General features: G+C 46.5%; 10 protein-coding genes across 10 annotated transcripts; 5 read left to right on the top strand and 5 right to left on the bottom strand.

Annotated features, from left to right (window-relative positions):
- Positions 1-166: 166 nt before the first annotated feature.
- On the top strand, positions 167-833 carry SERLADRAFT_345851 (uncharacterized protein; the record flags this gene model as incomplete). Its single annotated transcript, XM_007313751.1, has 2 exons — positions 167-353; positions 400-833. 2 exons carry the CDS (start codon positions 167-169, stop codon positions 831-833), a joined length of 621 nt encoding a protein of 206 aa, XP_007313813.1.
- A 349-nt stretch (positions 834-1182) lies between these two features.
- On the bottom strand, positions 1183-2036 carry SERLADRAFT_413010 (uncharacterized protein; the record flags this gene model as incomplete). The annotated part of the gene is made up of 4 exons (XM_007313750.1): positions 1183-1391; positions 1449-1567; positions 1624-1850; positions 1918-2036. The coding sequence occupies 3 exons, from the start codon at positions 1824-1826 to the stop codon at positions 1261-1263; spliced, it is 453 nt and encodes a 150-aa protein (XP_007313812.1).
- A 68-nt stretch (positions 2037-2104) lies between these two features.
- Positions 2105-4653, bottom strand: SERLADRAFT_457509 (uncharacterized protein; the record flags this gene model as incomplete). The annotated part of the gene is made up of 14 exons (XM_007313749.1): positions 2105-2255; positions 2324-2455; positions 2510-2656; positions 2712-2756; positions 2819-2935; positions 2992-3212; positions 3263-3335; positions 3389-3455; positions 3514-3613; positions 3667-3801; positions 3857-3969; positions 4029-4076; positions 4135-4404; positions 4478-4653. The coding sequence occupies 9 exons, from the start codon at positions 4596-4598 to the stop codon at positions 3210-3212; spliced, it is 930 nt and encodes a 309-aa protein (XP_007313811.1).
- An 810-nt stretch (positions 4654-5463) lies between these two features.
- SERLADRAFT_433546 (uncharacterized protein) lies at positions 5464-6748 on the top strand (the record flags this gene model as incomplete). Its single annotated transcript, XM_007313748.1, has 5 exons — positions 5464-5495; positions 5552-5656; positions 5704-5862; positions 5913-5959; positions 6009-6748. 5 exons carry the CDS (start codon positions 5464-5466, stop codon positions 6746-6748), a joined length of 1083 nt encoding a protein of 360 aa, XP_007313810.1.
- A 726-nt stretch (positions 6749-7474) lies between these two features.
- Positions 7475-14992, top strand: SERLADRAFT_433545 (uncharacterized protein; the record flags this gene model as incomplete). The annotated part of the gene is made up of 12 exons (XM_007313747.1): positions 7475-8539; positions 8591-9010; positions 9064-9432; positions 9510-9623; positions 9676-10032; positions 10084-10164; positions 10219-10307; positions 10361-10535; positions 10589-10840; positions 10897-10973; positions 11028-12406; positions 12462-14992. 12 exons carry the CDS (start codon positions 7475-7477, stop codon positions 14990-14992), a joined length of 6909 nt encoding a protein of 2302 aa, XP_007313809.1.
- A 655-nt stretch (positions 14993-15647) lies between these two features.
- Positions 15648-17421, bottom strand: SERLADRAFT_457499 (uncharacterized protein; the record flags this gene model as incomplete). The annotated part of the gene is made up of 7 exons (XM_007313746.1): positions 15648-15808; positions 15869-15931; positions 15999-16026; positions 16094-16508; positions 16601-16757; positions 16822-16903; positions 16958-17421. The coding sequence occupies 7 exons, from the start codon at positions 17268-17270 to the stop codon at positions 15736-15738; spliced, it is 1131 nt and encodes a 376-aa protein (XP_007313808.1).
- Positions 17422-19744: 2323 nt separating this feature from the next.
- On the top strand, positions 19745-20228 carry SERLADRAFT_378625 (uncharacterized protein; the record flags this gene model as incomplete). Its single annotated transcript, XM_007313745.1, has 1 exon — positions 19745-20228. A coding segment is annotated over one exon (307 nt), but the record flags the coding sequence as incomplete, so codon positions are not given.
- Positions 20229-20348: 120 nt separating this feature from the next.
- On the bottom strand, positions 20349-20570 carry SERLADRAFT_378624 (uncharacterized protein; the record flags this gene model as incomplete). The annotated part of the gene is made up of 1 exon (XM_007313744.1): positions 20349-20570. A coding segment is annotated over one exon (222 nt), but the record flags the coding sequence as incomplete, so codon positions are not given.
- SERLADRAFT_378622 (uncharacterized protein) lies at positions 20566-21063 on the top strand (the record flags this gene model as incomplete). The annotated part of the gene is made up of 3 exons (XM_007313743.1): positions 20566-20701; positions 20775-20895; positions 20962-21063. 3 exons carry the CDS (start codon positions 20689-20691, stop codon positions 21029-21031), a joined length of 204 nt encoding a protein of 67 aa, XP_007313805.1.
- Positions 21064-21456: 393 nt separating this feature from the next.
- SERLADRAFT_378617 (uncharacterized protein) lies at positions 21457-22443 on the bottom strand (the record flags this gene model as incomplete). Its single annotated transcript, XM_007313742.1, is given in 6 exon segments — positions 21457-21717; positions 21790-21839; positions 22023-22049; positions 22116-22213; positions 22274-22387; positions 22407-22443. 5 exon segments carry the CDS (start codon positions 22301-22303, stop codon positions 21587-21589), a joined length of 336 nt encoding a protein of 111 aa, XP_007313804.1.
- Positions 22444-22536: the final 93 nt, after the last annotated feature.

The following is a 22536-nucleotide window of genomic DNA, read 5'->3' as shown; positions in this document are numbered from 1 at the left end:
CAGTCCTAACAACGATAGCATCATAGAGGATGACACCTACTCTCATAGATTTTCGATGCAACCCCCGCCGTCCGTCGACTTTTACGGTCGCTCACTCTCGACATCTTCCTTTGACACAAGACGGCCGGTGCCCGGGTTTAATCCTACGAGCCCAATACCGCCCTATATGCGCGATGCGCGCCCGCCATACTTTGGCGATTCCACCGTCACTCGTCTTCAAATAAGCGCTCAAAACACCACTGAGCACAAGGTGCAAAAAAGATCGAAGATGCACCAGTGTAAAGTATGCAGTAAAATGTTTCCCCGTCCAAGTGGTTTAGCCACTCACATGAACTCGCATTCTGGAGCTAAACGTAGGCTCATGTATGCGCTCCTTGACCAATACTAATATAATATCAGCGTTCGAATGCAGTGTCCCACACTGCAACAAGAAGTTCGCAGTTCGTTCAAACGCCAAACGTCACCTTCGCACGCACGGCATCAATCCTTCGTCATGTGATACTTCTCCACCCCACCAACAGTATACTGTAAAGTTTGAGGAGTCACAGGTAAACCCTGAAGACCACGATTTTGGAACTACCCCATCCAAGTATAGGTGGATGCCCCCAAGCCAGGGTCTCGCGACGCGTACTGGTAGTAGCGTCAATTGGCTTAAATCTGTGCCATCGATGGAGTTGAGGCAGGGTGAATCATCGTCCTCCACTTACTACACCCGTTTGGCGACGCAGTCGGGTGCGTCATCATCTGAATTGGGGTCGAGCGATGGGTATGAAGATATCTACTCCTTCGCAAGCGCAGAAGAATACCCATATCCAGCACGCCAGGTTGGTTGAAAACCTCGATTTATGATAAATCGTTACATATTTGCTCACTCCTGTAACGCTCTGCCAAGTGGTCCCTTTCGGCTGTTCCACCATTCACGCTACAAACCGTGACGGCGGCGTAGTTTCCCCCCCTCATTTCGTCTGCTTCTATGCTGTCTCAGCCGCTATCAGAATCGTTATTGCTGAGTTTACCAAACCCCGGGCCTCCTCCCATGCTTAACCTTTTTTACTATAGTATTTTTAGATCCCACTATAGTATCTTTGGTCCAATCGTACGTATTTACCCACTCATCCATTGCAGTCGTGGAGTATTGATATTTTCATAAATGACATGTATGCAGTTGTCTCTCAATTATGCTGATTGATAGTCGAATTGTATTAATTTCAAATACACGAGAAAGATATATAATTCCTTCACTATCCAGATCTGACCACATCATTCAGGATGGTACAGGACCCAGTTCACTGTCCTTATAGGGATATCATATAATTCAGGTATTGCATCTCCTTTCGTGTATGAGATGTGCGAGTCGTGTACTCCAATTGGAGGAAGGAGCGCCTTTGAGTCTATATTGGAGCTTTGAAACACATCCCGACAACAGTTGGAGTAGATGGAATACTTACCAGTGAAGGCGCTGACGTCAGAGAAGGCGGGCGTGGCGGCGATGGCGAGAGAAAAATACACGAAGTATGTCAGGAGGACGAGGACGATACTGTAAGCTGGGAGCAGCAAAGACCATTCACTGGAAACGTCGAAGTTCCAAAAAGGCTTCGCACAGCTGATTAAAAAAGAACTCACCGACTAGGATACCAGTCAACGCCAAGCCATATAATGTGTTCGTCGGGCAGCACAGCCCACAGAACATATAATAAGAATAAGATCGACGTCGATGTCCATGCGACGAAACCGTAAAATTCTGGAACACGACTGCGATACTCGATTTGGGGAATCGGTGCAACGGGTGAAATAGGCGACGTAGGGCCTTTATCATCGGTAGCCATCTACAGCAATGATCAACTAGAGCGCTGCGGCAAGATTAGCTTTTTGACTGTGGTGAAACTTTGAATCTGCTTGAGAATTTGAATGACCTACAGTTACAGGCTGTTATATATGAGATGCGGCCAAGATGCAAGCTTTTGCTTCGTTCGCGGATCTGTAAAAGCGGGAAAAGAGCCGAGCCAAATGCATATGCCCGGTGTTGAGTTGCACGCGAACCGCAATTCGCGGAGAAACTGTCAGTTACCGAGTAGTCAATCCAGACGGGTTCGTGCCCACACTTGGGGGACTTTCACATGAACGCTGATCATAGCATAACTTTATATAGGCAATGAGCATCCTACAGACCGCACTGCAATACAACAAAAAGGTCATGCGAAAGGCCATGACGGCAAAGCTACGAGAGCTGCAGCCCTCTGACATACAAACTCAATGTTAGTGTCTGATAGAAATTGGGTTCCCACGTCGAAAATTGATAGTCATCCCAACCATTCGTTCCCAGCGCAGGCCATTGCATCCAGAATAACTTCATTGTCGGTTTTTCAAAGATGCAGGACAGTCAGCTGTTACCTGAGCATGCCTACAGGAGAGGTGGATACATCTTCGATCGTCACAGATCTCCTTCGTGTTTCAGGTATATTCTAGCCTTATGTATGTGCAAAAATGCTTTTTCATGAATTCTTCTTAGATAAAAGTTTGTTCGTGCCAATGATCAAATCCGGGAACTTGACGTTTGTCAAATTGTATGGCGAAGATGACTTGAGGAGTCTGTCTAGTGGACTTTGGAATATCAAAGAACCAACCTCAACGTGGAGAAATCAGGAGCGTCAAGATAGTGCGTAACGTTGTTATGTATTGAAAGTGATCTTATCACACATCGAATTGGCTAGTTTTTGACGAGGACTGTGATCCACTGGACTTGATACTTGTTCCAGGTTGGTAATGTAGTACTTCGAGTTGATTTTACCAAACCAGACTGACAATTGCAACTCTGAAGGAGTCGCATTTGATAGATCGTTCTCACGCCTAGGACATGGGAAGGGATATTATGATCAATTCATTGCTTCATACACGAGTGAAAGTTTAAACAACAGTAAATCGCGACCCCTCCTAGGTAAGCTGCTCCGGTCAATGTCCAGAAAGTATGATGATATTGATGTAATCTCGTAGTCGCCCTGTCTTTTAGGCAGCAGCTCGGAGCCGAAGGCCAAGTCCCAACCGCTGACCATGACTGGAAGATGGATATGATTGTTACCCCAGACGAGATTTTGATCCGAGACGGTATATCGGATCAGTAAGATGCTATGCTTGGTCCCAGGTGATGAATAAACACGACACAAGCGTGCATTTAACTTTGTTTGGGTATTAGAATCATGTTGAATGACATCTCACTGATGAGAAACATCAGTATCTATGCTTGATATATTATCGTGCAGTTTACCAGCTCGTACGGCTCCTGAGGAGCTGGCCCATCCTCAGGCTGATAACTTGGCGATGAAAGCAGTCGCACGAATCTGTAGTTTTCTTCCTTCAGTGATACGCATACTCGGCCCTCCACTCGACCTACCCTGTTGTTCGGGATTCATAGGCGATAATCAGGCGATATGAGAGACCCGCTGGGAGGTAAGTAGGGCCTGGTATAGTGTATCACTCTAGATGTGTTGTTTTCGAAATTTTAGGAAAAAGGCACACCCAGCTGAGGGACCATGATTGCGGTTGTGCCAGTCTCGAAATTCGCTGGTGCACCATTTGCATCAATAACTTTTGTCGACAGTTGCGTAGTTGTTACGATCTGTTTCTATCTCAGCAAATGGGGTGACGATCATGGCTATCCTATGCACCTACAGTGATGTTTCCAGATGAACTGGTTTCCAAAAGAAACTGTCGTACCCTTTGCAGTATAGCCTTCCGTTTCGAATGCTCCATGTCAGCAGGAGACTGAAACGGGAACGAAAGGGAATTCAGGACAAGCAGTCTGGTCTGTATATCTTGAAATCGTGAGGTTCAAAGAAAGCTACAAACAGCATTGACTGACGTTGGGAGTGATATGTAAGTGTAAAGTATGCATAAAAGCTATCAGCTCCGGCAACGTGAATAATTGAGTGTGGCGAACTAATGTCTTGTAGTCCGGAGGCGTGGTGGGAGACTCTGCACCACGAAATGACATTACATGCCATTTGAAATCAAGAACATGCATAACATTTTACCTTCTAAAATCCTCTGGAGAGTAGCAGAATTCACCATGTTTTGCATGTCTACATGGGTGTATGTGTATGAGATCTCCCTGACGGTGCCAACGAGAAGAGAACTTACCAACAAATATGACCTCTTCGCCAGCTTCTATGACCTTTTTTACAAAGTCAACTGCGAGCTTCTCCTTGAAGCAACCTGGAGGGCCAGAAATCTCCAAAATAGATCCTCTTGGAAGGCCACCTCCCAGAATAGTGTTTACACATGGAAAATTGCATGTTAAGATAGAGTGAGACTTAGAGCTCATGTCGGCCGCCGAGTGATTTATGAAAGGATTAGGTGCTTTCGACGTAGATACCAGCGCCTGACATTCGGAAACAGGTATCCCAAGCTCTGAGCATGGATGATGTTGGTAGGATGTATACATTAGCATTATTTTTCGCGATTTGTGACGACGAAAAGTCACCTTCTGAGAGCTGATCTGGGGATGCATCCGACAGCTCAACTATACTCTCGTAGCCAGCACGAGATAAGGCTACCCTAGTTGTAGTAGGGAGAGATGCAAAGAGAAGAGAGTTTCTCGACATGACAGCGACTGCAGCAACTTGAAGATAACTCTAATCCTGAAACAGGGAGCTGTTTTGGTTCGAAGCGTGATGAAAACTGGAATCTAAACTACTCCGTGAGGTGACACTCATCAATATACGAGAACAACATGAATACTAGTATATTTCAAATTCAGGAAATGACTGGCATGCTCGCCTGAGTACATAGTCATTGGCATTGCTGGTGACGGACATGGGTCCGACCATATCCGAGGCCATCGTCCGTTTGCACGTGATCTAAATTCATTATCACATGATCAAAACGCGTGAGAACCATAGATAAAGTCTATGCGCGTTGCGGATACTGCCGGACATTCTTGTTCCGTTTCTTCTTGCTTTCTTTTCCCTCTGTACGCTTTTAAGATAGTCTCAGCGCTTCCCTATCAACCTTTTTCTTGTTTCACCTTTTTGCGATCCCTCCCCAAGCATACGTAATTTGATTTCCCAGACCATTGAACTATGAATCGCGATACCTGTGCATTCGTCGTGAAGGTTGAAAATATTCCAAAGGGTGGTCAGTATTCGTGCTCCTGTAACGTTTTCCAGAATTCTTGCTTACTTCCCATCTGCTAAACAAGCAAAAGTTTGCGACATTACGTCTGTATTTAGAAACCTTATAGGTACCTGCTTTCGCGCATATAATGAGACGCTGGTACGATTACTAATCCCAACACCCAGGAGACGTGCACTGCTCAGAGGAACGGCGCACCGCTTTCAACGGGGGACACATAGAGCTGTCATTTTCCACCTATGACAACTTCAAGTTGAGCTGTTTATAGTTTAAAATACATTTTTAGGGATTCGCTAACTTTTCCTCCCCACCGTTGTCATTAGAAAGGCTTTATGCATGTCTGGATATAACATACTTGGAATGCCTTTGTGCGTATAAAATAACTCACCTGTCTGAATGAACCTGTCCAAATTACTTCATCAAGAATCGTGACCCCTGTTATTGGTCCAAAACCTTTTCAAGGAAATTCTAAAGAAATCGACTCTCGCAGGAATCTCTACGTTCTCGGATTGCCTTTTGACTTATCGAAGTAAGTCTATTACGTGAAGTTCTATCTTGTTGATAACGCTCTTTCAGGGCGGAGTTTGCCAATATGTTCTCTCGGTATGGCACAGTAACTCACACTGTTATCCTCGCCACTGTCGATAATGCGTCTCGCCGCCGCGGGTTTGTAGTTATGTCGACCCACGAGGAAGCGAAAAGGGTGATAAGCTCTATGTCTCGAACTCAAATAAAGTGATGACCTCGGACGTCTTGCTTAAGCTAAATTCACTGACTTGACATAGGGGCCACACTATCGATATATCTTGGGCTGTTGTTCAACGCTCTCAAGGTGATTCATTCAATGGCATTAGGCCGACTATTAGTCTAACCCATTACAGGATTCCTGGATGGCGAAGACCGTTCAATGATGCTTGCATCACCTCTGTCAACTACTTTATCTGACGTTGATGCTTGTTTTGGTTCTTCCCCCGCGTTGCCCACAAATGAAGGCGATAAGTGTTCAAACACTACATTTGTTCCCACAGCTAGGTTGCTCGTGACACATCTACCCTTCTTACTCTTTTCTCAACAAAGTGACTTGCACCCTCTCTTTTGTCCATTTGGCGAAATCAAAACGATGAGGCTCCTTGATCGTTCTTTAAGTGAACAGCAAGCTAATACAGTGTCTGCCGTGGTGGAGTACGCGATGGTTTCAAATGCTCGAGAAGCCAAAGAGACTCTTCAGACCCAGTCATATACCGACCTCCCTGTGGATGTGCGTTACATGCAAGACACATTTTCTGCGATTGGAAATGCTCATGCTCCTCTTCATCCTGGACACCTCCGTATCGAGAATAAAACATCAACCTTTGGCCTGAATCCCTTTGCGACACCCTTTGTACTCAATGGTTGCTCCTCATCTGCTGCTGCTGTTCCTTTTTTCACCAACCAAGATAACCAGACACGCAGCACACACCAAATGGACAAGTTTATTTCCAGTGGACTTCCTGGAGATACCCATAATGTCTTTGCCTTTGCGTCTCCTTATCTTACGTCCAACTTAGCCTACCATCTATCTCAAGCAAACACGATATCCAGGTCGAGTTCGGCTACAAGTTCCAGGCAAGCTTTGTATTAAACAGTTTTGCAGATTACTCAAAATTTGTCCCCCAGCTGGAGCACAGACTCACGGCAGGCCACCCCGCCGCGTTCGCTGAATATCTTCGGTAACCGCGTTCGTGCACCAAGTACATTATCTTATGCCTTTAATGCATAATCCGCCTCGGGGCAAAAATTAATTCTGGAACCACTTTATGCTCGTCATCCATTCTTTCCGCGTGGTCCTTGCCAAATTCAATACTTTCCAAAATATGCATTGCTTCAAAGTTCCTTGCATTCCAGCACCCTTATTCTTCAGGACGATACGAACATGACCCAAGTTTTTCGAGCACGACTACATTGCAGGTTTCCTCGCAAGTTGGTTACAAATGTATATTACTCCCAATTGTATTACGTTGCATGTCTTTATTCCATGTTGGTTGTGTACATACGGAATGTTCGTTGAGCTCACTGCTGAGTGCTGAGTACAGGTACGATTGAGTTTTCTGTTGTGAAGGTCTAAGACGTCACGGTCTAAGCTTAGAGTATACATAGATAAACACCGAAAGCTGTATTCCAATTACACCGCCACACCTGACTACAACTCATACTTAATTCTGTTGACTCCGAGTCAGCACTGAATTGTTCTCTCTTTAACTTTCCAAATTTGCTGTCCAAGTCAAGGCTCTGGTCATCCTTTACGGGCCAGTTTCGCTGACGTGTATGATCCAAGCTCTCGCTCTCGCTATTAGCTAGAAGCTCCCGAATGCCCAGAAAGACTGACGCGACTCCCAGAAGGCCTTCTGGCTTCAAGCCTTTACAAAGAAGGTTATTTTCTCATGACTCGACAAATACCTCTTCAAGTCAATCAGAGAGCCTGGTAGGAGAGTCTGGTGATAGTGGAAATGATGAAGGACGGAGGCATACCCGACTAGCTTCCAAAGCGTCAACCTTGCAGACGTTTATGAATAGACGAGACGATCCGTCCTCGGAAAAGATCGTCGCCGGTAATTGGACTGAAGAGCCCTTGGTTCAGTCGCCGGTCGTGGCTCCTGACGAAGACGTTTCTTACGTTCTAGAAAAGAGTACACCGCCTCCGAAGCTCGTTTCTTCTCTAAGATCTGATACTAAGACCTCCAGCTCGACTCCCGCTTCAGAAAAATCAGGTGCGCCGCCATCGAGGACACCATCTAGAGTACGCTGGGACAGGTTACGCCAGCATGTCGTTCCTTCAGCTACATCTCGCCCCGATTCACCCTCTTCAGCAGCATCGCATACAAGCAGTACTCAGACTTTACCGCCTTCTCGTCCTCAAACTCCAAAGCCTTCTCGTCTGGCGAGGTTAGGCTTTCGGCAGGTCGTCGAGCATGCTCGTGAAGCTGCTATTGATGATTCTCGTAAATTTTCAGACGAAGTGTTCCGAATATGCTGGACTGCTCGGACGGATGAGGCTCCTAGCGTTGCGCAGAGTGACCGTGAGCCGACATTGGGAACTATGGGGTCTTCTTTGTATCTGCCTTTCATGTCCAATTCGGCACTGTCCTCGGCCACAAATATGAGTACAGCTACTCTCAATCAGAAGAATGATATTCGTAGACCGCAATCCTTATACTCCTTGGCGCAGATATCTTCAACCAAATCTTTGCATGAAGCAGTCCTTCGTTACTCTTCTCGGAATCCATCGTGTCTACCGCACGAAAATATCGCTTTATCCACATTATTAGTTCCGTTCGTGTCTCTGGATATTGGAAAGTCTATGGAAGAAGATAGGTGGCTTGCAATCGAGGCTTTTGAAGTCGCCGTGAAGGCTTGGAAACCTGCATCTCATGAGGTTGGTGTCTGTGCAACTGAATAACTTTGATTAGACTAAAGTATATTCCAGTTTGCTGTTCAACGCTGTCTATGGTGCTGTAAAGCCGCATCCAATCCTTCTTCTGTGAGGAACAGGATTATCGGTGTACTGACATCACTATTATTCCCGCGGGATGGGTCTTTCAAAGTTAATGCCCCCGATGACTTTCGGTCTTTGGTACGGGCTCTCTTTTCTCTCCTTGCAGCTATGTCTGTTCAACATCAAAATCTCTCTGAAACGGCCGTAATCAAAGAGCTGATTTCGCAAATACGCTCAGGAACATGCGGTGTTTTAGCCACATATTTATTGGAAGCAGAAGTCGACGGGAAGCTGCCAGCAGACTTCGACGAGGCAGATGTAAGGAATATGTTTGTAGCAGAAGCTCTAGTCCAAAGCATAAATTTTGGCGTGGAGTCACACCGGAGGTGGATTTTCCATAATTATTTGGAAGTAAGTACTCGTCCTTTTTGAAGGATGTTCGTATTCATGTCGATTCTTTTCAGGTGTATTGGCCACAGCCGAGATCATCAGCACCTCTTAATCCTTTGACTGAATCGATAAATGTCCGCAAACTTATCACTTTTAGCTATGCAGCATTAGCTCTCCTCCCTAAAAAGGTTATCGATGCCAGTACTATGAAGGACGCGGAGCTCGTTGTTTACATATTACAAACGCGAGTATTCATCGAAGTTCAATGTCTCACAGGAAAGCAAGCTATTGAGGTCCGGAAACAATATGTCAAAGTGATACTGGATATACTCCGCCTAGCCGATGCTCCGAATTTGTCCGGTTTTGCAGAGAGAATCATCTCACAATGGTATAATGAAAAATCAGAGTGGCAGGATAGTTTTGAAAGGACGATTCAGTGCTGTGTGAGTAACATACATCTGTTGGTGTTACCTCTATTTCGTTTGCCAGGTCGAATTTATGAATTTATTTTTCTTGTCAGCTTGCCAATGATGATTGGCCTGTCATCTTGAAGCTCCTGTCCACCTTATTCAAAGTACTTCCTGACAGTGTTCGCAGACCTCTGTTCACGGAATCTATGTCATCCTTACATGATGTAAGTGATGGTCGCTACTCTTAATGCTGATGGACTATAATATGCTACACAGAGACTGGTTATAGATCCACCCCCTTATCCTTGTTTACCTCTCTCCCGAATTTTGGGCGATATTGCCCAAGTCTACCCTCAACTCTTCTTCAAACCACTGTTTGCATGCGCTGCGTCGACCAAAGAGCTGGCTATTGTGAATCAGCTCTTGATTTTAACAGCTTTATCTCGATTTTCTCCAGATTTTTGGATCCGAGATCCCGAAATGATTTGCGTCGCGCTCATCAGTGGAGTCGGGGGGGATGGAACGGGAAATGGGGAGCTATCGTGGGGAAAAGTCAGGTTGGGTCAGATGGTCATACTAACTGAGCTGATCGCATCGGTCGAACGTTCACACCAAGTTCATAATGGCTTGCTGGTATGAGTCTCTCTAAGTCTGCTCTACCAATTGTGTCATATTATACTCCAGTATCCAGATTCTCTGACTGTAACTGCAGTGAGGTTCTTCTCTGTTCTGGAGGCTAGGCTTGGAATCATTTTAGAGGCGATGGTAAGCTTTCTTTTCTTATTGGAATGGGCCATTTTGACATTACTCGTGGATTAGGAGCATACTACTTTAGTGCCTTTATCGCAACGAATATTGCTCCTCGTACTTTTTAATCAGATTAGACTGTTTACTCGGTCCCTCAAGCGGTGAGTATCGACAGTTCAATGTCTTATGTACCTCAACTCAAGTCCTTGTATAGATTAGGATGGTATTCGATTGCTATCACTTGGCTTCTGCAATCAGATGTTGGGGCCGAAATTCAAGGATTGGAGGATCCAATCGATGAAGATGCGTTAGACGAGATAGTCAACTCGATGAACAAATTGGAAGCGCTATACATAACAGCACAAGAGGGCTTACGGGTATCTCATCAGGTAAGTGGTCTGATCTTCTTAATGCTCCTTTTTTCAACTGTTAAATCAATCAGCGCCGAAGTACTATGGTACTGCCCTTCAAACATGACGGCAGTATCTTTCGTAGTAACATTGCGGACGGAAATACAGAAATTATGACTATCTTTTCTGCAAGGGCACAATTCATTGCATCGCTTCCCAGGAATGTCATTCTTCCTACTCTCGAGCTCCTCGTTACAATCTCCATGTCATTGCTTGTTGACGATTACAAGCGAATTGGACCGTTCCTATGGACACAGTGCCTCCATAATGTTGATCAGCGAGTGGTACATTCTGTGGGTCAAACTACTCTCTGACATATATCTTCTAACGTCATTTACAGACATGTTCCGTTTTTATGCAATGTATAGAGAAGAACGCTTCAGATTTCTTGTCACTTATAAAAAGCGATCTGTGCAGGTATATTCAATAACTCGCTGCTTGTGCAAGATTGCTCATTTGACTTTGCAATAGTGATCATGTCACGAAACTTCGTTCTATCCAGGGAATGGGTACGCTGATAAATCAGCGGTTTCAGATATTATCACAGAATTACATTGTGGATCGAAAAAGTCGCAGGCCCTTCAAGCTAGCTCGAGATCCACTTCCATTCATTGCAACAGATATCGGCTCTAGTTTGTATGTCAGGGAAGACGACACGGACGATTCGCATAGCCACCTGCCTCCTGAGTTACGCAGGCGTCTGTCTGAAGTAGGTTGGATGGAAGACAGTAGACCCGCCGATCAGAAGTGGGAGTGGGTTATGACACCATTATCATTACTTCCAAGCTATCGAATCGATCGCATGGATGGTAGCGTCGAGCAGTTCTCATCCTCACCCACTATGTCTCCTTTATCCACTCCTACAAAGCCACGTTCTTCGAGCGATGCATCTGAGCATCCTTCTCTTGGTTCATCTAACCACCTTGGTCGTACGAAGCGTCGTGCGGTGTTTGTACCCTCACTAGCAGCTATCTTTCCACAACTTGCTTCATTGGTCTTTGATCAGCACTTCGCTGTGGCGAGCGCCGCCCGCGGTGTTCTTCTAGACATGATGCGTAATGATCCCATACTACCGACTCGCCCTATATTTGATCTTCTGGGAGACGGTCAACTTGCGTCCGCCATAACTACGATCCGCGCTTTCCTTCACATTCGGACTCTGCTTCCCCCCGCTCTGACTCACTATGCTTTCAATAATCTGACTGGGTTTCTAAAATTTTCTGCTCGGGAATCGGAAACCCATGAAGCTCTTTACGGTTTCGCGCTTTCCGTCCCAATTTTATCAAAGCTCGTCACTCAAGTCAGCGATATGTCCATTCGAGAGCTACGTCGAGCAAAAGTAGATATGTTTCTTATTCCGACAGGTTCTTTATGGTTTTCTGCATCATCTCCTTCCGGGCCAATGTTTCCCAGAGATCTCCAGCTCTCGCGTAACCCATACGAAACGCCTCCCAGTCTGCTTTGGATTACTATGATCCGCCTATCCCAGAATATGCTCTTTTTAACCATGTTAAAGCGCCATCCTCATGATGTACAGCAAGTTCGGAAGACTATGTCAAGGCTGGTTCTTCCATCGAAAGATTGTTCAACAGAGGTAAAACCCTTGGAACTAGTCGACTTTATTCCACACACACTTCACTCACAACGAATTGGTCTATCGCTTGACGCTAGCTTAAGGGGCCTATCTTTAATGCTATCACGCAGTTACCTACTCTTGATTGCTCAGATTTTTCGATCCATGTCTCGCCACCTGAGTGATCGTAACGAACTGGCTGTCTTGATTGATGGACTCAACAGAATTCTACTTGTTCATGGTGACGATATAGGGATTGTCTCACATTCTATGATCGGTAAGAGAACTGTACTTCTATCGCCGATATAACGTTGATGTTCCCGTTTTTGCAGCGCTTATGGTGGCGAGTACTCGTTTCCGCCGTCTGTTCACCTCTGGAGGCGGATATCCTCTTTTCATACCTGCTGTTATTAAAGTTTATGCTGAAGCGGAGTCTCATATTGGCATTAGACAGGCCATCGAGTACGCTGCGAATCGTTTCTACGCTCTTCATCATACGACATTCCTTTTCCAAAGCCTGGACACTATGGCTCATATTGTAGCTTCCAGCAACGAAGGTGAATGGATCACACAGAGTATATACACTCTTTTGTCCACACTTCAGAAAGACATATCTTCTGGCGCACCTGATGCTGCTGGAATTCATAATTCAAATCGAATGCAAGAACGAGAAGCGCTGATGGTCATTACGGCAGAAGAAAAGCCCCAGACCTTTCTTGCCTCCCTTCGACCTGCTGAAAATCCAAGGAAGGACAATATCATTATCAATCTTCCCCAAGAGTACGAGACAAAGCGCTTGCGGATGGATGATTTTGTACGATTGTTTTTAACGGTCATCGCTCACGATCCAACTATTCTACGGGCTGCGCACTTTTTGCGGCTATTAAGGTATTTGGCGCCATCATTCTGCCAGTCACAAAGTGCAAAGCCAGTTCTCAGAGAGGGAATCGAAGCGCTAGGGGTCATACTTATTCGTGCAACAGCGAAGCTCAAACCGTCGGATGTTCTACCAGCCCAATCAGTGGCCGATTTGGACCTCGGTGATCTATACCAGGAAGCATTCCTAGGGGGGATTCTCCATAATATGTCCAAAACCCCCTGCGATGTTGCTTCTATGCGCACAGATTACTTATCACTCGTCAATGCCTTCATCCGCGCTGGAGGCAAGTTAACTTCGGCCACCTTCCAGCGGCTATTTGAGCTTGTCAAGCTTACGCCTCGAGAATCGGCTAATCAAAGCGAGCAAATCGCCAGTTTCCTGTCTGATTTCTCTCGATTATGCTTGCTCAGGGTGGATCGACCTGGTTCAAAGGAGACACTTTCAATACTACAAAATCTTGCATCAGTCATGGCTGTCTACGCATCGTCTGTTGGCTTTGCCGGCGTTTACGAAGCCATCGCTCAGCTTTCATCCGATCTCGTGTACACGAATGACTCGTCGTTTTGCCGTCTCGTTGTAACTGAAGTGTGCAGAGCAGGTTTGGAAGCGTACCTAGCAAAGTTTCGCGAGGAGCTACCATCCTTGGCGTCTGCTAGCTCTAGTCTTGTCCATCTTTTATCGCAGGCTGTGTCATTCCATGGCGCGGACGTGCTTGCAGAGATCGAGAGACTTCCCCCTTCACATAGCTTGCTGATGGGAGTGGTTTTACCACTAGTGTTGAAGTTGAAGACAGCGGCTGTTATTGTTGCAGATGGGCATCATACGGATACTTGGCGACGGGATACACATGCCAACGCGTGGATGCGACTTTTATCATACGCCATGACAGCGTGCCAGGCAAAGATTCGCAGTCAGAAACCCTCTCACTCTCCTGAACGAGCCAAATCCCTGGTTAAGCGTCACCTGAGGTCAAGTACGGAAAGGATTATGACTATTTTCGCTTCCCTTCAAGTCATCAAGGCCATTATAGTCCGTGCAGAAGACGATCTTTCAATTGCTCTTACAGGCATATGGGCTCGTGTGGCGTCCTTCCTCAAATCGCTTCTTGTTGAAGGAGATGCGAGGTTCGCCATCAATCGTTTGGACCAATCCGCTCCCCCGTCTCCCTTGCAATCACCCCGTTCTAGTCTAGGCTCCATCGGCAACCCCTTCAATATAGCGCCTCCCGACATTCGTCGACGTTCAGAATTAGTGCTCTCGCAGCCAAGAATCGTAGATTATATGCTATGGTCTTTGCTTGAGCTTGTATGCTTATGTCGAAACCCTCTGCAGCTACAGCTGCGACTATTGGGTCAAGAAAAGGTTGCCCTTCTGGACCAAGAATTACGATTACAATTCACAAGTGCGACGATCCCTCGGGGACGTCGTTTATCGTCTTCGATCTTCTCTAAGCCACGTCGGCGAATATCTAGTATCCATTCCAATGTATCATCAGCCCCAAATACTCAGCCTATTCATGTCTTGCCACCAGCTCCCAATGCTGATATGTGGCAAGCCGGTTTTGAGCGGTTTTCAACGTTATCCCCCGGAGGCACCTCACCACATCATATCGTGCATCTTGGTCCCGTCCGCCAGAATTATTTAACTGATATACGGCGATCCACTGAATCCACACAGGGTATCGGACGGGACATACACCAGCTTACGAAGTCCGCGACTGTCAAATCACAGAGTTTGGTACGTGCAACATATCAGAGAATTCGACGAGTTCAAGCCTATATGGGCTATGACGTGTTACTTCCCATGCAAAATGGTTTCGAGGCCAATCAAAATGTAGATGAAGTGAGAGCATGGACGAAGAGGGAGGCTATTGAAGCACTTTTGCTGGAAACGAAATGGCTCTCAGAAGAATTTGAAGAAATGTTGAAGGAAGCAGAGGATGATACTGTGATCGTTGACGTGGATGATCCACTTAGATTCTAACTGTACACTATGACGGAAACAACTTGGCATTGATAGATAATATATATTCACGGAGGTATGTATATACAGGTACAAGGACATAATACACTGTAAATTTCTCTACATAGGAAGGGAACTCGTTGACCAAATGACAAGTTTCCATATCTTGTAAATAATTCAATCGGTCTTGTAAAGAGTGCTTGATTTCCCACCTCAAAACTTGCTTCCTACTGCCACTTAATGTTGGGCCATTTGAGCGCGAAATCCCATCTTTCGTGGAAAGATATCATTTGAAAAACACTGCCACTGCCACTCGTAATCTCAAAACTCAACCCCTTTTAATTTTACTTGGCCAACACAGAAGGAAATCTACAGTAGAAGCAGACCCCTCATGCTGTCAACCATGGAAATTGCTCAATTTTGAAGCCAGACAGTGGTCCTTGAACGCATTACACGGAAATTTGGTATCTTACCCGAGATAGGCGAAATATGACGTGGGCCCTTCTCTTGGTCAACAGGTTGACGGGTCAAAGTCAGGTAAGTACCCTGTTGCCTGGATAAGGGCCACAAATCTTCCTTCGTGGCAAGACGCGAACAACCGATCTGTGCGTTTCAAACCTGGATCCTAGGGGTCCAGGAAAACTTATTAACCTACTTCAAACCCAATCTCAAGCGAAGTTTTGAAAATTTCATTCTAACCTCAATCAGCACAGATATCACATGACTTTTCAGATCAGAGAGATACAGCACATCTAAGAAATCCATTAAACCTCCAGAATCAGAATCAGTGAATCCTCAAAACACATTGGTATCAAGAACAACTTAGAACAAGAAGACCTGCATGAATTATTGAGGTTAATAGGCATAGTGTGAAGATGGTGATTCCCTCCAACTCACCTGATCGTCGAGCTTGCTGACAGTGCGTGGTGCAGTGTAGTTGAGCTCTGCAAGATGTTTTCTTGTGAAATTGATCGTGTGAAATTAGTTACTACGTTACTGCGTTAATGGGTATACCATAGTCACTTACTTCATGGCACCCATCATAGGAGGAGGTCCTAAAGTGAAAAGAAGAAAACCTCAGAGGGTGACACCTAATAGCACCAAAATCAGCTCGTCACGTACCACACATCAGAACTTTGATATCGTCAGCCGCAGGAGGCATATGCTTCTCTATTTGCTCTTTCGACACGAAGCCAACACCGCCCGTCCAACCAGCTGGTGGGTTGTTGAGGACGTAGAATACCTTGAACCTCTTGGGATGTGCCTGCGCGAGTGCATCGAGCTCAGCCTTGAGGAGGATATCCTCTTCGTTCACATTGGCATAGATAAGCGAAAGAGTCGTGCGATCGAGTGGGTTTTTGAGCGCAGCGCGGATGATTTGGAGCATGGGTGTGATACCGGTGCCTCCTGCGATCATACCGAGGGAGCGTGAGAGAGCAGGGTGGTACTTGAACTGGCCTTTGGGACCTTTGATGCGGACATTGTCGCCGACCTTAATGAGGGAGATGTACCGCGAGATGTTACCCTTTTCGTAGGACTGTATTCGAACGATGCATGAAGAGAGAAAGCAAGATGAGTAAGGATGTATAAACGGAGAAACAAGTTGATAAAGGAAGGAATAAAGCTCACCTTGATAAGAAGGTCGAAATGACCTAGGTCATCGTCGCTGCTGGTAGGAGTATAGCTACGCATGATGTCCTTGCCGGCAATCTCGGCCTGGACGGATATATGCTGTCCAATGGGAAGACCAAGGACATCCTGTGGGTCAGGAAGTGCGAAACGGTATCTATGGAAAGAGCAAGTGCACTACGTTTAAGATCACTCTAGTGAAGCAAAGAAAGACTGCTAACATGGCGGTATTGGGTGAAATGACGATTTTTTCCTTCAAAGAAAATTCCTTCCATACTTGAGGATCGAGAACAGGCTTGCGTTCTGTATACGACGGTCAGGATGAGCGTAAAAAGGACAAAAACGGGTGGTACACACTGGAGGAAGAGGATAACTTTGCATATATAAACGCGCTGCTGGCCACTGCCAAGGCCAAGGCCACTACCTTTGCGACGGGCGAGTCCATGTCGAAAAGTTGTCCTGTCTGCATGACACGTTCTGGTTCGTTGAGACTGGCGTGTGTGTGTTCGTGTCTGTGTGAAGGATGGGGCTCTAAACCGATGAGAATAATACGCGAGATGTCGTAGCCAGCGTCCCTAAGCTTTGAGCGCAGGTAGTGGAAGGAACCAAAGAGGATGGAGAATGTGCCAAGGAAGGATCCCAGGAAAGCAAGCTGTTGGCGGTTTGGCATAAAAAAGATGGGCAAAATCTTTTGGGGATAGGAAAGGCGGCAAATAAGTGCGAAAAACGACGGGAATCTGTGTCGTTTAGGTGGGCAATGCTATTTTATTTTTTTGCGTGATATGATGATTATGCGGCTTTTCTAAAGTGTTTCGAGTTACGTCGGACGCGTTTCGGACGACGAAGAGCGCTATAAGCTCGACTATGGCCTTTGTCAATACTCAACTCAGTGTCTAGGACTATTGTATCGTGTCAATGCAGTTGAAACCACGAACACACTGGTTTGTATAGTAACGGATCCAACCTCCCAGTGTAGGCGGTGGCTATAGATTTGTACACGCAATCCATCGCCAGCGGCTATCCAGGCTAATGTGATTTTATTAAGTTAGCGCCATGACCATGGAGATATTTTCAATCCTACACGATTGACCTGGAATACTGCGGAGGAATACATTCGATTCAAGCATTTTTCGAAGACCTCTCGAGTGTACAGGGATATCAATAGGTGCTGGCAGCTAAATGGAAAAACGAATACGCTACTAGACGAGACGTGGTCGAAAGGGCTGTGGTACAGTGCATTCACCAACACCAACCTCATCAGTGCAACAGTCTACACCCGCAGAGCCCATGGTACAGATCGCATTCACAAGCGGTACCGTCGCCTCTCATGTGAGTATTTTCCGCACCTGATAATCTCGTAACTCAGAACTAAGCATTATCACATATACACGAGTCTCACATGTACATGCCCAGTAACTTGCTGTCCTCCGGATAACACGCAGTGGGACTTTCCAGATCTGTCAACTCACCAGAATTTATGCTCCAGTCCTCTGGAGACTTCCATGACAGTCCACTAAAGATGGTGAAAGAATATACTCAGCTTCTTCATGGTTTTGATGGATAGTTAAATGTTAGTTAAGGACATGTATAGCTGAGTGCTAGATGTAGCCACTGCAAACTCGAACGTATCGTACGTATCGTATCAACGATGATATCGTTTCTGGGGAAGTGAAAACATGAGTATGCAGGTTGATCGATATCATCAACAAAGCAGAATATGCTACCATGGCTGTTAATACCGCACAATATTATATGCCAACGTTAGCTCCTGCTTTAATCCTCGAACTATGTCCTTGTACAAGAACTCAAAAGACCATCTCGCGGCACGCGATTGGCTGCAGAAAGCTTTCCCACTGGCATGCGAGCGTCTAATCTATATGTAAAACGATTCATTGTTTGATTATTGCTACTGCAACAGTACACTGGCATAGGAATTACTAAAAGGTATAACTAGTTAAACTACGCTCGAGCGCTCGCCTCTGTTATCGCTTTCAAGAGAAACATTGCTAGTTAATTCTATGATTGTGGTCAGTTCCAGATCTTTTTATGTTGTGATTCACTTGTGAATGCATCCCGGATTCCCCAAGCAGGACACGAACCATTATGTTCAGAGTATCCAGCCAGAGGAGCCAACCTTACAAGAAATCAGCCTAGACATCGCCCCAGAAGACGACACAGTACATCCCGTACCCGAATCCATACCCGCCATTATACAAGGAGAAGCGCCCCCCACAGGCATCTCCTCGCTCCCCATCGAAATCCTCAGCGTCATATTTGAGTTCTGCTGGTTATCATCGCCCTTCACACCAGCCGCATCTCGATTCGAACTTATCGCACAGCAAGTCTGTTCTCACTGGCGTGATGTTTCCCTCTCCACCCCTCGCATCTGGTCTGCGATCCGCATCCCGCCTTTCTACACCCTCGACTCTCTCAACATCTATCTTACCCGTTCAAAGTCGCACTCTCTAGGCATAGGAATATACGACCTCGATCATCGCGCACTCGGCGCTGTTATGGGCCTTCTCATGCTTCACTCCAAGCGGTGGCGTGCATTCTACGTCAAGTCTGAACGGAGTGGCGTGACCGACAGTCTGCTCGCGAATTTGTCGGCCTTGGCTTTTCCCATTCTCGAGTACGTCGACGTCAGCCCCTACGGTCATTCTTGGGACCGGTATGTCGGTCACCGCCAGCTTTTCGCCGGTGGTGCTCCTTTGATCTCTTGCATGTCCCTTGATGGTGCCGGTGCATGGTACCACTGGCCCTTCACTAACATAACCACCCTCCATCTCCATGGCGCAGATACACAGACCCGTAAACAGTACGATAGGACCCTGACATCCATCAGGTTCTTCGAACTCCTCCGCAACGTTGCCCACTCTCTCGTTAATCTCTGCGTGCACACCAACTTCAGTCCCGCCCGCGACCAGCAGGTCAATTTGCCGAACACTATACATCTACCCGTTCTTCGTCGCGTACGGATCCACGACGTCCGCGGGGAACAAACCTGGGAAAACACCTCGTACATCCTCCTCGCCCTCGACGCGCCCGTGCTGCAGTCTGTTGCGCTTGTTAACAGCACAGATGACAGTCTCGCACTGCTCTTCAACCACATGACACAGCCCCTCCCTTTACCTTCGCTAACGTCTCTCACACTCCACAACGTGCTTTTTCACGAATCGACCTATATTTCGCTTCACAAGGCGATGCCCATTGTCCATCAACTCGAGGTGGCTTACCTAGATCGGTATGCGCATGAATATCATTTTGCCGTGCTCCTCCGTGCTCTAGGGAGGATGCCGTCCTCGTCTCGCCTTAGCAGCCCCACTGCTCAGCCTATATGGCTTGATTTGAAATCAGTGACGCTTAAACTGACAGGGTCGTACCCCAGGGTTATGCCCCTCCTGGCGGAAGCAAAAGCAGGCATGGCCGTCACCAGATGTCCAGTCGTATTCAGACACCATGTGGTGCCATACGACCAGGCATCGAGGCTGCAAGAGAGGCAAATGCTAACGGAGGATGTTGTTTACAGGCACGTCTCCCCAACTTGGGAGGAGGATGCACGCTGTTTCATTCTTACGTAGGGTTGCAGGAGTTTTTGCTTCCAGCCAAATTTGGACTATGTTGTTGTAAAGTTTTTACTGATCACTGATCTACTTCCCCATCTACCCAAGTGTGCAGCCAATGTTCGTATAAGAACGAGAATGGTCCCCCAAAACGATGCGTTCAAATGTAAAAACACTTATACGCGTTACTTCTTATCCTCCGGATTCTTCGGCTTATGCGAATCGTAATTGTCTACATACTTCGCGGCCTTCGTGTACACCCTCCCATCATCCTTTCTCGTGCGTTGTGGGGTTGGTTCCCCAGTTGGTGCAGGGCTCACGTTAGGATCGGGTGATCCGCCTGATTTCGATTGTGGGGCAGATGGAACGGCACGATCCGCGCGTTCTGCCTTGTTCTGTTTCCTTTCCTGCGCAGATGTACCTTCAGAAGAATTGGGTGGTGGAGGAGGTGATGAACCCTCCGCGCTGCCTGTGCGGAGAGTAGAGGGCTTGTCACTGTTGTCGACCGGGTTTCGGTTTTGATACATGCGATGTTCCCCTGTCATATGAGTGGTTGTATGCGTGTCAATCATCGATGAAATGATAAAACTGAGTTTCCAAACCAGACTTACAAGTTGGGAGTGTCCCAGGATTGTGTTCGTCGACTTTCTCTTTTTTTGCCTGGTGTCTTTGGATACCTGACCACCATGCGAATATACCTGCAGCAACGACAGCAACGCCGCCGACCATCGTCTGGTATGAAATCAGTACAGTACTTAGAGTGGTAGACATCGTAGTATCAGTGACAAGTATGCTCACCGCTGGACGACCTCTTGGGACTGGGGGAGGTTGCGCGTTCTTGTTCATGGTCGTTGTGGCAGAAAGGTAACGAGTGTTTGAATTGAGGATAATGAGAAGGAATATATAGACTGGGAGGTAACTTAGTGTGGCGGTATAAGACGACTGCAATAGGGGCTAGACGACGTCATAAACGAACATGTCGTCGTTGAGATCACCTCAGCCACAGTTGCACTAGTGCCGCAGGCTCATAGACAATTCTTATATTCCCTTGCGCTGGCTTTGCACTGCTACAGTACTATTGCCCCGGTCCAAACACAAGTGCGTAAATAGTCAGATGAAGCACTTTTTACGACTGTGAAGCCACCGAAACCACAACGAATAGTATCGTTCTCTAAAGACACCTGAATTATTGGCGTAATAATGGCCCTGTCCCAGCGTCGGATAGTTATGGAGACGGGCTACTGTGGGAAGCTGCACGAAAGACTGGCTTTTGGGAAAGCCGCATGACAATGAAAATTTTGGTCAGGAAATCAACGTTGAGCCAACCTCAGTGCGAGTAAAACAATACAACATACGGCATCGTAAATCAAACCATTTGGCAAAAAAAAAATAAGAGGAAGATATGTGAACAGAGCATACAAAGCTAGCTTCTCTCTTCCCAACGCTCATAGTCCCCTGAAGCGAGGCTTTCGCCGTATTTGTCGTGGATGGCAACACATAGGCCATCCAGGTTGTCGAGTGCCTCGAGGAGTGCGGTGAGGGATGAGAGTTTATCTGGTCATATGTCGGTTCAACTCCTTCGAGTCTCCACGAACGAGAGAGGGTAGAAAGGGAAGGACTACATACCGTACATCTGTATCCGCAGTTGGATGAGATTTTCCGAGGGATGCGGCACGCTGTATCAAAGATGGACATTAATCATCGAGATATCACAAACAAAAGGGTAGGTCAAGATGAAAGGGCGATTGACAAGCCAAAGGTAACACACAGCAAGACCACATGTAAAGACGTGGGCACGAGGCCAGGGATACATTGAGATTGAAGAGAACAAAGGAAAACCGGCAACAAAAAAGACGTACCTATACCCGCAAAACTCCACTTTTGGGCTACGATTGATACTACCATCAGCTTCCGCGCCTTTGAGTGCCTAAAACAGCAAGCAAAGAACTCACTTCTTCATGAGCATCCATCGCAGAGCGTTGCCCATCGTGTGCGACTCGTCGAATATTTGGTAGGTGGCGGCGGACAGATCTTGATCTGCGCCTTTCATCTGCATCATGTTGTAAGATTAGAGGGGCCATCATAGTAATGAAACAATGTATGTTCTCACTATTCTGAGCTTGGGCGTTGGTTCTGCCATGGTGGTACTGTACACTGAACGCTACACTACCATTCACCCACAAATTTTCTTTGTTCCGTCAATCCTGCTTACCGGAAAAGGAAATAGATAAACTGTGGCAAACTGTCAGCAATGTATAGAATACCACTTTCTTCCCACTCAAAAGTTCGACAAAAAAGACAGTGACTCGCATACACTGCGAATATTTGCTTTACGTTGTACGTATGAGTCGCTTATGAAAGAAGCCAGTGCGA

Source organism: Serpula lacrymans (assembly GCF_000218685.1).
Source record: "Serpula lacrymans var. lacrymans S7.9 unplaced genomic scaffold SERLAscaffold_2, whole genome shotgun sequence".
NCBI classification, from domain to species: domain Eukaryota; kingdom Fungi; phylum Basidiomycota; class Agaricomycetes; order Boletales; family Serpulaceae; genus Serpula; species Serpula lacrymans.
The sequence above is the reverse complement of the archived record's forward strand: the minus strand, read 5'-3'. Positions and strand labels throughout refer to the sequence as shown.